Here is a 15311-nt window from a genome sequence, read left to right on the forward strand (position 1 = left end):
AACTTAATCGAAGTTTAAAAATAATAATACAATCATCTTGTCTGAGTTCCCTGTTATAGGTTTCTCTTGTAGTTATTAATATACATTTAAATGGTATATTTACCGAAATATTCCATATTCAAGTTCAGTTTGAGCCAGATGTCTAATAGAATCAACAACATGTACAGGCTTTCAGATTAGGATCTTTTAATGACTGCAGTTACAATTCAGAAAGAAAAAATGTAAGTGCAAAACCAAAGAACAGAGCTCACAGCATTTAACTGACATTTATTTGCAATATTAGATATTACACAATTTAGAATTTACAGGAGTAGAACCATCAACATGAAATGTTCAATTATACACAAATAAAATAATTTCCCCAAGTAAGTTAAAAAAAGAAGAAGAGGGGCACGTTTAGATTCAGGACTGGATTGAACAGAATGGTACTGGTATATATTTCATGATATAATTAAAGCCAGCCATCTCGGGATCATTTTAGGGTTTATTTTACAAACTGTCATTTTGGCCTCAAACTCAAAACTTGTCTTGCAATAATTTTACAGAAAAGTTCAGTTAAATGTATTTTACTTATTAGACAATATATAACTAATAATTACTAAACAAATACAAATTCAGGAACAGATTAAAGATAAGGCAAAGTTCACAAAAAGCATGTCCTGTTGAGAAAGTGAAGTCTGACCAAACATTCTGACTGTCCACATCTTTTCGACTGGGTGATCTAAATCTTAAACAACTTCCATGTCCATGACATTCAAGCTTATTTGCCAAAAGGTGAAAACAAACATTTGGTTCTCTGCGTTTTATGTGCAGGTAAAATAAATAGGGGAAAACATGTCATAAATCGAATAATAACTCAACTTTGAAAGCAATTATGAAAAGAAAATTAAGGTTCAAACAGCTGCTGAACCATAAACTCCAGATCATCCGACTGCAGATTCTCTGAGTGTGAATTCTATGTTTGCTGCAAGATGTTAACATGCAGTGGTACCCAAACACAAAATTCACATTTTAAAATATATTCTCATGCACTGGATCACTTACAGTGTTTCACCATGGCATCATGAAGTCAAATATCTAAAAAGTACAATCTAATGTGTTTTTGTGAGGAGGAAAACAATGTCATCCCCTTCAAACATAGTTTTAATCACTGCAACTTCAGATTGCTCCAACAACACAATTAAATGACAAACTATTATGACACTATTATGAAAGTTACTTTCCGTAAAATGAGGCCTGTTCAATGCACCTTTGTACATAAAAAGCAATTCTATGGCCTTGCTCAGACAAAGGCTGTTGTCCCTCACAGGTGACAAGGCAGTGACTGGGATGAAATATTTTAAGCTTCTCTTTGCTCCAACATTAGATCCCTGGACATAAGACGGCTTATCAGAGGCTAATACAACAGACCAAGGCCCTTTGAAGAACCTCCAGCGGAGCTAAAGTCAGTTTAATAAATTACATTCATCATAAAATAGAAGAGATTACATTTTAAAAGTGTTCTTTTCTAATGTTGAACAATTAACATAGCAAGTATACTCCTTATATTCAAACCTATAATGTATGAACCTTTTCACAACAAATGAAAAAGAAAAACTGAACAATATCTCTTGGTGGATTGTCTGAGTTAATCACACACGTGTACACACACACACACACGTTTTCATAAAAAAAGAAAATAAACTTATACCAGTCACTAAAAAAGACATCGGGAACATTAAAAAGCCGTTTTCAAAACGGGGAACTCAAACGTACATGAGAGGTGTAGAAGAGAAGGTGACGAATAAGAGTGAATTACATCTGTTTTGAACATGGGACACAATACCCAGCCCGCCTGTCACAAACAAAGTGGGGCCGTTGCATAATGTGGCATCAACCAAACCCAACTTCACCAAACCGTAACCTCTTTACTACATAAAGTATTTGACAGCGCATGAAGCACTTTTTCATCTTAAAAGTGGAACTAATGAAATTAAGCTGGATATTAACTCTCATACATAGTACACTTATACACGTTTGAGTGTCAGTGAAAATCTGTTGACTAATGCACTAACAAAGCTTTGCAAAACATTTCTTTCTAAATATGACTTAAGTGGAGTAGATTTAACGGAGTGATTTTTCACACAGAGCCTTTTAAATATGCACGGATATCCTCATCTGTGCAATTCTTCAGGCACTTATAACATTCAGATATTACAGTACTGACAACTGATTGGAACATTAAGACTAACAGTTCACACACGACTCAACTCATCTCTTATACGATCACAGGAACTTTTAGTTTGAATATAAACGGTAGTAATTGAACAATTTAAGTTGAGTAATTTAAGTCGACTTGGATGGGGAGGCTCCATCTGCCCAACTTGGAGCAGGAGCCGGTTTCACAAAGACGTCCGAGTGTTAGGCCAGATCTTATTTTGCTTGTTTTCTCACCAAAACAAAGATGGCCTTATTTTAACCTGAACGAGTTCGCCTCCCTGCCTGATAACTGTGATAATGCCATGGTAACAATCAGTGACACCTGCTGACCAGTGGCACCAAACTACCAAAGAAGGGGAAAGTCATGGCTCATATTTGATGGTTTTCTAACATTATTGCAAAGTGAGTAATGAGAGAGGGAAGATATTTGAGTGCTTTGTTGGTGGCGCCTGCCTGACGACTGAGCACAAGGACTGAAGACACTCCTCAGCTCGACACTTTGCTGAGATTTTATATGACCGGATGTCTTTTCTTCTTCTATTTTTTTTTACACTCTTCGAGAATTTTCCCAGGTAAATGTCCTTGTAACTGTCGAACCGAAGCATTTTTTGACGAACTAGACACATTTGTGCAAGGAATACAATTAGACATCTGAAATCTGACTATTGGTTTGACCTAAACCAAAGTCTATCTTTGTGAAACTGGCTCCAGAAGTCAAAACCACTTTCATAGACATCAACAAGTCAACCGTCTCTGGACAGATAATTCCAATTCAGTTTTTTTTATAATAAAGAGAAAATCTAAAGGTTTGAATCATTGCTGCTTTACTGCCTTAAAGAAAACGTATCTGCAGCAAATGGATGATACAGTTTGTCGCCTCAGCAGACATACCGTATATATGCAATGCAAAGGCACACCAGGAGGTGGAGCACTGATCCTGTTCTCTGAGGCCGACAGGGTAAACAATATGGATGGACTAACAACATTTTAAAAGGAGACTATTGTAATCTTTACAATGCGGTGTATTTCTAGTTAGTTTGAAATAATTAAAGCTGGCACTAGATAAACAATCATTAATTTAAAAAAAGTTTATATGACACATTCAAGAAAGGAAAAACAAGTTGTTGCTCAATATCTTGAGGGTACAATTTGAACAATCTCTCATATAGGACTCCTTTTCACATGGCCTTTATGACTTTTAGATAATATCTGTTCTGCTTATGTCTTCCTCTTGTACTATTTACATCATTATAATCCGTGAGTTGGTTTCCATTTCAGAAAAGGTAACGTTAGTGTATGAGGCTCCTATATGTGAACTGGAGACGTGTTGCATTTCATCTGATTAAGAGGCAAAATGCACTTCTGACGTTGTCAGTTTGTTTAGGAAATAAAAACCAGGAATTGATGCACATCACCGAGGATTCATGTTCATGTGGGTGCAAAGGTCCGTGCATACCAAGATCTTCTGTGACACTTCTATCTTTTATAACACAGTATAGTCCTAATAATTGAGCTATGTAATTTATTATGAGCGATCAAAGCAATGTCTATCACTTTTTCATCAGCAATGTTATCAGCATGCAGCTTGTTGTAGGTTGTGTGTGGTGTTAACAGAATATTTACAGAGCGGTTGTTTGTCGACTTTGACAGCCGCCACACGGCACAGACTTCTGTTCCTGGGGGTCACTTGAGGACGATCTGTTTCAGGAGCACAACACAGATCACTGAGTGGCTGGTCAACCACCGTCAAGGAGCAGCATTGTGACGGGGGTACAATTGATGAAAGTAAACAAATACGTAACCCTCTAAACTCTTGATATTTAATTTTTCCTCAGGTTGAAATATTGCAATGTCATATAATGAAGGATTTTACAGACTTTCCCCAAGAATTCTGGTTAAAAACAGTTTTACAGTAATGTTTACCAAATGTGACGCATATTATACAGACACTCAGCTTTAGATCCTCAAAGATGTCTCATTACGGTTTCATTTATAAAAAATAAACACTAATGAGGACAGATATGATAAGAGTACGATTAATACAAATATGAACTAATTAATACAACCAGTATGACAAATACCAAAGCCAGTATTGTGTTGAGGTATTCAGAGAACCTTTTGAACTGCATATTTAGTAATGAAACAGACACTGAGATGGAACAAAGCAAAACACATGCAATAAAGAATACATGCAAGACCACAATTTTCACAAATATGTGTACCATCTGCCATCAGGGAAAACGGTGAGATGCAGTCTACCGTAGTGAAACTGACGGGCTACATGTAGATGAAGCTGAACCACAAGCAATGCAAGCAGGGAAATGCTTTATTGGTGACACAACTCCGCTGATTTTAAGATCAAGCACCTATTCATAGCTCAAGGATTTATAGAATAAAGCTTTAAAAAGGAGCAAACCTGATTGGTTGGTGCTGGCGCTGTTGCTGCGTAGGGGTGACTTGTGGCGTGAGTCGTTGCTGCAGAGACACTAGCGGGCGCAGCACTGTACATCATGGGGACTTTTTCAGGAAGGGAACCATGAAAGCAATGAAAAGGGAGGTGGAGCATTATGGTAACCATAGCAATGTGTTTTCTCTCTCTTGCCAGGCAAATACAATATGACATTAGCAGCAAGCCATCATTGGGTTAGACCAGCAGATGGCATGTGATCACACAGCAAAGCAAGACAGCAGGGGAGAACATAAAAGGAGAGCCGATAAGAGATAGAATTAGGACAGTTGTCCATAATTTGACATCCCAAAAGAAACTGAATTTACAGCAAAGCCATCAGATCTGATCAAAGTGTGTTTAAAAGATATTTGAGGAGTAATGTAAAACGTGTTACAGTTTAAAAATCATTGGAATTAATCTAATGGATGCTGATCAAATGTCCTAATCCATGGTGCGTGATAATTCTACAAACGAAATCCACCAACATGCTATAAATTCTTTATATTCTGTTTGACAACCGAAAGGGATGTTTGAGAAAAGATTATTGATATATTGTAAAAAAGGTATATACCACAATAATTGACTATCGAACAAAAAAACACATATGCAACAGAAACTAAAATATTTACAGAAATCTGATTGTGTTAAATGTGTTTTAAATGCTGTCCCTGAGTTTTGCTTTCCAAAGCTGTAATAATACAAATTCCAGATCACTGTGAAAGCTTCACACATATTCTAAATGGAGAACAAGACATACTTAATAATGAATAAGGAGAGGACCTACCCATGCTGTTAGCGGGAGCCATGCAGAAGAGAGAACCTGTGTGATCATCAAAGCAAAAGAGAGAGGACCATTTAGCACGAGACCACATGTTGGATACTTCTTTAGTGTGCTTGGCAAACACAACTGAGACCCATGGTGCTTAAAATATATGCAGATTGATAACAATAAAATACCACATCTTATTTCTTATGGCAAGTCAGAAAAAAAGTATGAAAGATATTGGTGAGCAGCACATCTACCCCCAGAAAAAAATGTATTATGTCGAATCAAATTTTTCGAATTAATTCTTTTTAAAAAAGGTGTCTAACATTCCTGTTTAACATTGAATCCACACTGAGCATGGAAGCTCACCGGTGGGGTAGAACGCAGCATGGGACTGCTGCAGCTGTGTGTTGGCCAGAGCCTGTTGGTAGTGCAAAAAACTGGGGCTGAGAAGAGAGCTGGCCCAGCTGCTCTTCTCAAACGCTTGTCTCTTTGGTAGGGGAATGCTGTAGGGATAGGCCTGAAAGTAAACAAGAGAAGACATGACACACCGACACTTTCTCTTCTCTCTTCATCTACGTTCTACATTTATACTTAATATTTAGTGTTCATTTACAAAAATATGGGAAAAACGGCAAACACAACTACACAATAAAGATGATTGTTATTACAAAGTGGAAAAATCAGGCATGTTTTAGGATACAAGTATGAATGGAATAACCAAAAACTTTAAATAATCTATCAAATTAAGCATTTAAAAGCTACTGATGATGACTGTCCACAAAGACTATATGAGACTTGAAGAAGCTTTAAATCACAATGACACAAATTAAAAGTTAATACAGTACAATTAATAGCTACAACCAAAGCAAAAGGTGAAAATACCAGGTCTACAGTTGCCTCGAGGGATCGCTTCATTGCTTTGGCAGTCGACTGAGTCTTTTAATAGCAGGCAGCGAGCACATGATGGCAGTGGGCCAATGGGATTCAAGCGTTTAACATACAGGTAACAGCAAGCAGAGGTGCGTCATGGGGGACAGCATTGTGGATAGGTGAGAAGGGGAAAACAAAAACAAAATAATCTGAATGTAGTTTACAACATAAAACACAATATTCATGCACAGTAACCAAAATAACCAATTAACAAACACGCTAACTAAAGACTCCTTCATCAGTAGATCAACATGGACAGTTAATCAATAGCTTTGGCAAGAGATTCACAAAGATAGGGTACAATCTGGTATATTTGTTATCCTGTATATTGATCAGTATTAAATTACTCAATCAGAGTTTGTTCATTGTAATCAAGACACGACCACTGAATCGAAACATTATAGAATTTGAAATACATACACATATTTTCAGGAAGGGATAACAATGTAATGCACATCAAGCACTGAACATTTTGATTGTTAAATGAAAAATGATTTGGTTTTATGAGTAATAGCCAAAGGCAACATCACAAATAAACAGCTGAAATAACCATGTATGCAACGTCATAACACACCGAATGCGGAGCTCCATTTACTAGTCGCGCTAAGATGTTTGTTGGGATGACAGATGCCTTTTCTACTTGTACTGTACACCATAATTTGCCTCTGAATTTGAAATGCAATCCTAAATTTCGTTAAAAATATAATGCAAACGTAAGTCACCATAAAAAATGACGTAGACGGTCTGTGAAGGGCAGGGCAGCACACTTTACTGAAGCCAAATGCCATGTGGCAGATGAGGCCTGAAATGCCCTTTTTATTTAAAAATAATGTTAAAACTGAAACCAAACCAAGAAACGTTGAAAGAAATGTCAGAAATGATGAAAGGGAAACTGTCTATATGTTGGTCTATAATACATAACGGAGGACTTTGCTCTTTTGTGCACTTTTTCATGCAGGCAGTTATCACACAGTTATTACACTGATGCATCATGTAGCACATTGCTCACTATAAGACTGTTCAACAAGCCGGTTCTCAGTTAACTGCAATATAGCAACGCTTCTGTGGATGAAGGGCCTGGTGCACGTGCCAACATAGAACATGTGCATCTTTTCATTGGGCCTGTTACTAGCCTAGAAATGTCAGCGACGAACACGGCTCCGTTAAAAAAAATAAAAAGTGTAAAACAGCTCTGAATTTGACCGACAGGTCCTTTACTTCAAGGACTTGATAACAACTACCAGCATTATAATCTTATCTCATCCTTATTTGTAATCTATATTCCTAATTATCAGAAGACAAACAGACAAAGTGCAGATTTCCCCATCTATGACGATACATCAGCTACATTTTAAGCCCCTACATAAGCTGTGCCACTACGAATGATAGTTCATCAAAATGCAGTGCTCCGCATTCAGTGATGTCACGTCAAACACAATTACACCACAAACCACCATATTATTGGCAGAATAATGTGTTTTTGTGTGCAAACTGAATAAGGCTCTGTCTTACCATGGCTGCAGCTGCCACGACTGTGTGATTGCCTTGCTGTTGACTGGATTTGATTTTGGCCTGCAAGTGTGCAGGCGGGTGAAAATACTTGCACTTCTCCCTGGAGCAGCGGCTCTTGATGTAGTCCATGCAAACAGTGACGGTGTTATCCGTGGTGTCAATCATTGGGCTGTCACTGGGGTGAGCAAAGCGGCAATCTGTCTCTCCTCTCGCACAGTTTCCACGCTGGAACTCGCGGCAAACCTGAGAGGAGCCATCGTAAAAAAACGGCGTTAAGAATTCAGCATTTGGCCGGATTATGTAAAAAAAACAACTCCATGTGCTGCATGTATACCTCTAGTTTGTCTGTACGCTGCAGCTTCTGTGAGGGAGAAGATGAAGACGAGGAGGAGGAGGAGGAGGAGCTCTGGACTGGGACAGAAGGGTTCCCAGAAAGCAGAAGCGGGGTGCTGGAGAGGTTGTCTGTTGGGATGAGGCTCATTCCATGGCTCATAGGCGTCATGTATGAACCGTAACCGAGACCAGGGTTTGAGCACATTCCCTGTGCCAGATGAAACGTTGGCTATGTGGGAAAAGGTAACATATTACAAATGAGGTGAGCACCATAACACAAGTTGAAAGTTCCTCCTTAATGATCATGAGGACCGTACCATCGGCTGCAGGCTCGGTCCTGGGATCATGAGCTGCATCTGTTGGGCAAGCACGGCTGCTGCAGTCTTTTGCTGGATGAGGTTGTTGCGCCCATTTATCTCTAGCTGGGTTTTTAAGTGTGAAGGAGGATGAAGATATTTGCAGTTTTCTCTTGAACATCGGCCCTGTATTCAGGGAAAATAGAAAAGGGCACAATAAACACTTGCAGGAAGGTGATCGTAGTAGTCCTCTGAATAATCGTGTCGTTTCCTATTGAAGGTGTTCTTTGAAACAATGGCTTTAATTATTGGTCTATAATGAGATGAAAGCATCCACTTCCAGCATAAGTCAGACGTGATGCAACGCTAACCTCCACAACTGAACTGCTCCCCTACATTAAAGTAACGCCCTTTCCCATAGTGCCCATCAATATGAACTTTGGATGTAGATGTGCCAATATTAATGCACTTTAGTATCACTATCTCGTTTTAGACTTCAAAATGAGCTTTACCAATATCATGTCTGTGCATCAATCATCAACATTAACATCATGAGAGGTTTCCTTCCCCTGCCCCCGATTTTCAAATCAAGTTTACTAATTTCACATCATTTGCATTTCTCCCTAGAGATTTATATTTATTATCTTTAGTGAATACCCATGTAGGTTTAACTGTCATCATCGTTTCATTAGTCTGGATATATCTGAGAGAATGCAGTGCCCGGGAGAAAGTATTCACCCCACTAATGTCGAGTGTTTTATTGTGATACAGCTTTCTAGTTTCTCGTTGCTTGTAAGTATGAAGTATGCCTTGTGTAATACACTGGCATAAAGGTTCTTCTGCCACAGCAATGGAGGACTTAGTTAAACTGAGCTAGACGAGGAAGCTCCACTGGCTCCATTTGTCAGTGCGGAGTTGCAACTGGAAACAACTCAAGTTTGTGTATCAACAGGACTCAGCTGCTTGAATGGAAGTCATGAGATACCAGTGACATGAGCAACGCACAATCTGTATCATTCAGTTAACTCTGTTAGGAGTAATTCAAACATGGGCAGAGAACTTTGAAAGCTATTGTTTTGACCTGAAATTAAACATCCGTCAATAAAACGCTAATGGATAAGCAGTAACTGCAAAGTAAGAGCAAACACCATTTGTTTGGGAAGCGTGACTTGGGTAGCGTGTTCTGTGTCCTTTAGTGAATGAAGGAGGCGAAGCAGCAGCTACTACGCTAGTATCAGTTGGAACCGACTTTGAGTTTTCCTCACACAAAAGTCTATTCATAAAGACATAAAGATTCATGTCACATCGTCACATGACTGCAAAAACTATGGGCTGACCTCTAATTTCTATCCTCGCAACCAAATGTGATTCTAGGTGATCCTGCATTATGGAAAATAAGACAAAACCAGGCGTGATATATTTTAAATGACTAACCCCAATAAGGATTCAACATCTCTACTGTGTATTCACTGAGATGCACCAACGTTAAGTCCAGAAGTTAGTGAATCTTAATATTTTGATCTAGATATTTTGAGGGCAAAATGAAAATGAATAAAGTATCTTATTGTGTTAAAAACCTTTGGTCCAGGCCCGACCCCTGGAGCACAGAAGATGCCCTGTGCCCGGACAAGCTGTGTATGAAGTAGCTACAGTAAGAAGATAAGGCGATGACTCAACAGGAGTATAATCCTGAGGGCAAAGCTGTATTGTGCAGTGATAGTGAATATGTGAGACTGGATTAAGGCAGCCTTAGTCTCATTCAAGGCAACTCAGCCAGCAGGAGAATAAACTGGCTGTAATCCAGCATCTAACTACTATCTTACTCAATTATTTTGGAAAAGTGCCTATTAAAATATGATTAAACAAACACTGGAGGTATTCGTGATGCACTATAAAGCTTTGCAGTTTTTGAAACCTTTCTATACAGTACATTATCACACATTGCTGTGCAGACAATTATGAATTATAGGGATCATTTAAAAATCCCACCCTGACCCATGTCCTGTTTTACACTGTTAGCTTTAACCGTTTCTGATAGGAAAGGCTACCTAGATGGAACATGCACCCCAAAGAGCACTTTGATTAATCACCAACAACTTTTTAAGAGTGCAAAGGTTGCAAAAATAAAATAACAATGGGAAAATGTGTTTTGATTTGGCTGAAGAGAGAAACCATTCACTCAGGGCCACAGGTAACAACCTCCATGTATATGACGGTGTGCAGTATTCCTTACCTTCAGTGAGTCAAAGCAGGCAACAATCCTCCCGTTGTCAACTTGGCAGCTCTTCGGTGGATGAGCAAATTTGCATTCCTCATCACTGCGTGAACAGTTTCCTCGCTGAAACTGTCGACAGACTTCCAGAGTTAGCCATTTTGTGTCTCTTACTGAAGAAAGGTTCATCGCCATGACCGAAGATTATAATCATAAATTAAATGTTTTAAGTTAATCTATTGTGCCTCATACACCGAAAGCTGTGGGTTGGCGTTATGTGCAAAGTCCTCTTTTAAAACCACTCGGTGAGTCCTCCATCAGCCGGAGCAGAACGATCAGACGGCTGAGAAATCACCATCAAGGGAAGAGGAAACACTGCCGATGTGTTTGTGTCTGACACATTCAAGAGGGTATTCCACGAATGACGGTGACCATAAATATCAAACAAGTAAGGGAAATTCGGAGGTCTTTATTATATTGTGACTATTTCAGCGTTGGCGAAGGACTTGCGTTGGTGCTCGGGTCTGGCCTTAATGAAGGCGTAGGCCGGCAATGCAGACGGACCAACTTTAAGTCGAGGATATGTTCTCAAAGGCACTTTTTGTTGGTGATCTGAAAGACAAAAAGCATGTATATTACATCATTTGTATCCCTAAAAAAGTATAACTATGTTAAAATGAGTCTACAGTTGGCACATTTAGAGCTCCCATAAACACTGATAACATCTCATGTGCTTTCTTCTACTCAGAAGAGACTCTTCCTTCTCTAGAGACATCTGTTCTTTAGCAGTTCACCGGAAAAAAATAGAATTAGGTCAAGCAATAACAAATGTAATCTATCTAATGTGTAAATAGTCACGGTGTATTTATTTATGTTGGACTCCAAAGAACCAAACAATTTACGTCATTTCCAAAACAGAAACCCAAATCCGTCTCTGCTTCCAGCTTCTCAGATGTAAGCATTGGCTGTCGTCGGCGTCTCTTTTTAAATCCCTGTTAAGAGTCAAATTGGTTTGTTTTCTGCTTGTTGCTCAGAACAAAACCACCTGAAGACATCATGGCATTTGGGATATTGTGACGGACATTTTGTGTATTGAACAATTACTCAAGAAATTAAAATAATCGCGCGCGAGTTGCAGTTTTTAAAAGCCCTGAAAGTCAAACACCAACGGAAAACTGGGAATAACACGATTATAAGAGTGGAACACACTGAAGAAGAGTCATAGTTTTCACAACACAGCAGCCAGTATTAAAATGTAGTGAACAAATTACCAAACTGACTAGCAGTCAGCATCTTGGAAGCTATGGCTGCGTACAGACTGACAATACCACTGCATCACAAGCCTGCCCACTGACTTCAGTGAGGCGGTTTCCTTCAGGTTCCACTTCTTGTACTACTCCTGCGATTTGGGGTTTTCATCCACAATAATTCCTCATCGTGTACATCTCTCAAACACCATGTGCCTGCACAAACATCTCACTGTGAACATCTAGATGTTTCCCAGCCTAATGTTGCAAAAGGTAGCTCCAGTCATGCCTCTTAAATACAAATTAACAATTGTAACCGTGTTAGAAACACAAAGCGTAAGTTGTTGTGCTAGTCTGGGATGTAAAGCTGGTGTCATGGTCATCAATCAATAATAGTACAGTACGTAAACATAGTCAAAGCTCCAATTGACAGGGCCATAAGATGGATGTTATGTTATTATATTCTAAATACATTTATTTGAGCAATATGCACTAAAAAAAAGACGGACGATTTGAAATTAGATTTCATCCTAAATCGCATATAAATTCAGCTATTTATCTCTGCTCAGTGCTCACTAACTTTTCTTTCACATTAGTGAATGTGTAACTCCCTATTTACGAATACTGTAGAAAGACACGAGTGCTTGGTGCAAAATTGCGACCATCAGATAAGCTGACTCTGCCCAGCAAAGCAGAAGCAAGATAAAGCTTAAACATACACCACGAACAGGGAAGTCAGACTAGCATACAGGAAGTTGCTGAGCAGGCATAAAAGGGGGTTAATTCATGAGTAGAATACATATTGTTGTGAGGTTTCTCCATTTGGAGCAAGTAATAGGATCTAAACATGTACACAGACTCATAAGGCACATATTCAGAATAGAATCTGCTGTTGTTTACCCAGATCTCCGGCTATAGCAGCCGCTCAGCTTTACTGCATGCTCTCCCACAGCATACTGCAGCAAATTCCTTTGGGCGCAAGTCAGGAAACAGAGCAAGAAAACCTACCTCTCTCACTTCATGGAGCACTAAAGAACTTCTTCCCGGATCGAGAATTTAGGTTAAAGATACAACTTTTTAGTGGCCATCATGTTAATATAATGACCATAAGAACTGCTTTTAACCCACTGTCTGTTCCACAGATTAAGTGACCAAAGATTTTCTCTTCACAAGAGTAAGCCTGTCCAACTCTGGCTGAAACATTTCCAGCCACCCCCCTTTCCTGTCTGGATGCCAACCTCCAGGAAGGCCCGCCCAGTCAGAACTCAGCCAATAGAAAACCAAGAGCTGATGCACTGTTCGTTCACAGCTTGGAGCAGCCAGTCGACCCTTTATGAATCAATGTAATTAGTTAAAAGGAGACTGAATTCAACACATGTAGTACAAGCACAAGAAATGGTACACCTATTCACACTATACACACCTTTTGCCAGAATGACACTATGGACAGAACATGTGGCAAATCAATTTGCAATGCTATGCGAGTAAGTTAGTACAATTGATGAAATACAGGCCTCTGTCACAAGCTCCATATAGAATACATTGCTAGTCAATCATCATAGCTCCACAAAATAGTGTCTGAATGTTTATATTTCATGTTCTACAACTCCCTAATAAGCCAAGTTTAAAACTTGATTTTTAATATTGATAGTTTATCCACGTTTCTTCTCTATTTTTTTTACTGAAGAACTAAAAGTTTACCACCATTATATTTACTGTTGAACCATCATTTAACTTCTGAAGTATGCAATATAACACATGTTTAATTTGTCATGCAATAGAATTTACCCACTATAAAAAATATGGTAATACTGTATTTCATAATACACCTTTGTGTAGCATCTTCATGCCCAACAATTCTGCAAACCCATCTCATAACATGGTGGTGATCCAAGATCATGCACCTAGATTTTTGCGAAGATGCATGAATAATTAATTCACTTCACATGCATACTGACTCCAGATATGTTACTTCTCACTCAGAAGGGAATGTGCATGTGAAGTGAAGAATGAAAATTAGAATCCCAAGATGACAAGATAATTGTGTAAACAACGCTGACTTTATGTTGTATACATTTACATGTTTTCCTGGTGATTTTTTAAAAATTTTTGAGTAGGAGGCAACTTCAAATGTTAATTTCTGTTTTTATTTCTGACCCATGCAGCCATAAACAGTCAGAGGCAGGTAACTGCGCAGTTAAACGCATGTTGTGCAATTGTAATTATATTTAAGGAAACTTTAAATCGTCGGAATAGGGCTGTGGGCCACATTTCATGGAGGAGGGAACGTAAATATCGGTTGTCTGATAATGGATGTCCCGCCCTTACCACGTTACTGTGTATATTGAACAGATAACCTTGTTTCTCGATTAACAACCGTCAGAAAACGCAACAGCACTCCAATGCCCGCCAGCTAACGTCAGCGTGACCTGCCACCGTCGTCTGCACGCGCCGTGGCGGTTTGTCACTTCGAAGATAAGCACGTTATCCGTTAGTCTCTGATTTGCATTCTCATCCTCGGCTACTTTAGCTAGCTTATCACGAATACTTAGCTAGCAAGCTAAATACACCGCTGTCACGGGGCTGAATTGTATAAAAGACATTACCATGCGCGTTGACGTTTATTAGCGTACGTTAGCCGCACTGTTAGCTGAGAAGCGCACCTGCTTACCTCATCATCACGGATGAACCGCTTTCCCGGAGGAAACGGCGATCACGCACCAGCTCGGACAGACAACACGGCAGTCCAACTGGACTAACGTTCACGAAAACCAGATGTCAAGTGCCTCCGAAATGTCTGTTCGACAACCCGTTTCACGTGTTGCTCTGTTCATATAATTGCAGCTTGTTATTTCGACCTCGTTTCTTCTTTACTTTACTGTAGCACTGCACAGATTTAAGCTAAGCAACAAGCTTTTGACAGCTTACTGTACGATCGTCAGTTTAATGTGATGACGGTCTTTCCCGGGGTGAGTCAAGAGGGATATAGGTTATCGACAATTTCATATCTAACGTTTGAAATATATAATATAAAACAAAATGTAACATTATTATCTTAATTCATAACGTTGGTTCTAACTTAGTCATCTTTTGGTTAAAGGAGACCATTCTATAACTTATTCTCCCGAAGCATTCCCCCTACGACGGAAAAGTGGTACGATCCACATGAATGCCAGTAGACTTAAAGGGCAAGGGTTTGCTTGTTACCAAGGGAACAGAACAAAAAAAACACAGTTTTTCTTGATCAGTTTATTGAGAACACGCTTTCACAAACACATACAATTATCTAATAAGTATATTTTCTGAATTAGACAAAAATAGTGTGATGTTAATGCTCTTCCCAATAATGTGTAATACATATTGG

General features: G+C 39.0%; 1 protein-coding gene across 4 annotated transcripts; it reads right to left on the bottom strand.

Annotated features, from left to right (window-relative positions):
* Window positions 1-251: 251 nt before the first annotated feature.
* LOC130204606 (muscleblind-like protein 2a) lies at window positions 252-14860 on the bottom strand. Of its 4 annotated transcripts, none has more exons than XM_056431439.1 (10): window positions 14619-14860; window positions 10722-11312; window positions 8510-8674; window positions 8194-8421; window positions 7860-8102; window positions 6300-6353; window positions 5784-5934; window positions 5433-5468; window positions 4616-4716; window positions 252-3897 (listed from the first exon to the last, which is right to left on the bottom strand). In XM_056431439.1, the coding sequence occupies exons 2-10, from the start codon at window positions 10893-10895 to the stop codon at window positions 3883-3885; spliced, it is 1167 nt and encodes a 388-aa protein (XP_056287414.1). In that variant the 5' UTR covers window positions 10896-11312; window positions 14619-14860; the 3' UTR covers window positions 252-3882. The 4 variants fall into 4 exon arrangements, with proteins under 4 accessions (XP_056287414.1, XP_056287423.1, XP_056287432.1 ...); XM_056431448.1 differs by lacking the exon at window positions 14619-14860 and adding an exon at window positions 12956-13139; XM_056431457.1 differs by lacking the exon at window positions 14619-14860 and adding an exon at window positions 12848-12949.
* Window positions 14861-15311: the final 451 nt, after the last annotated feature.

This window comes from Pseudoliparis swirei, chromosome 2 (assembly GCF_029220125.1).
Source record: "Pseudoliparis swirei isolate HS2019 ecotype Mariana Trench chromosome 2, NWPU_hadal_v1, whole genome shotgun sequence".
NCBI classification, from domain to species: Eukaryota; Metazoa; Chordata; class Actinopteri; order Perciformes; family Liparidae; genus Pseudoliparis; species Pseudoliparis swirei.

What these genes read in the sequence shown, in the direction of transcription:
- LOC130204606 (XM_056431439.1), bottom strand. Translation starts at nt 10,895, where the DNA reads ATGGCGATGAACCTTTCTTCAGTAAGAGACACAAAATGGCTAACTCTG. An exon ending in TCGTGGCAGCTGCAGCCATG is followed by an intron (nt 6,354 to 7,859) that starts GTAAGACAGAGC and finishes TGCTATTAAAAG; the next exon opens with ACTCAGTCGACTGCCAAAGC. An exon ending in TCGAGGCAACTGTAGACCTG is followed by an intron (nt 5,935 to 6,299) that starts GTATTTTCACCT and finishes GTTTACTTTCAG; the next exon opens with GCCTATCCCTACAGCATTCC.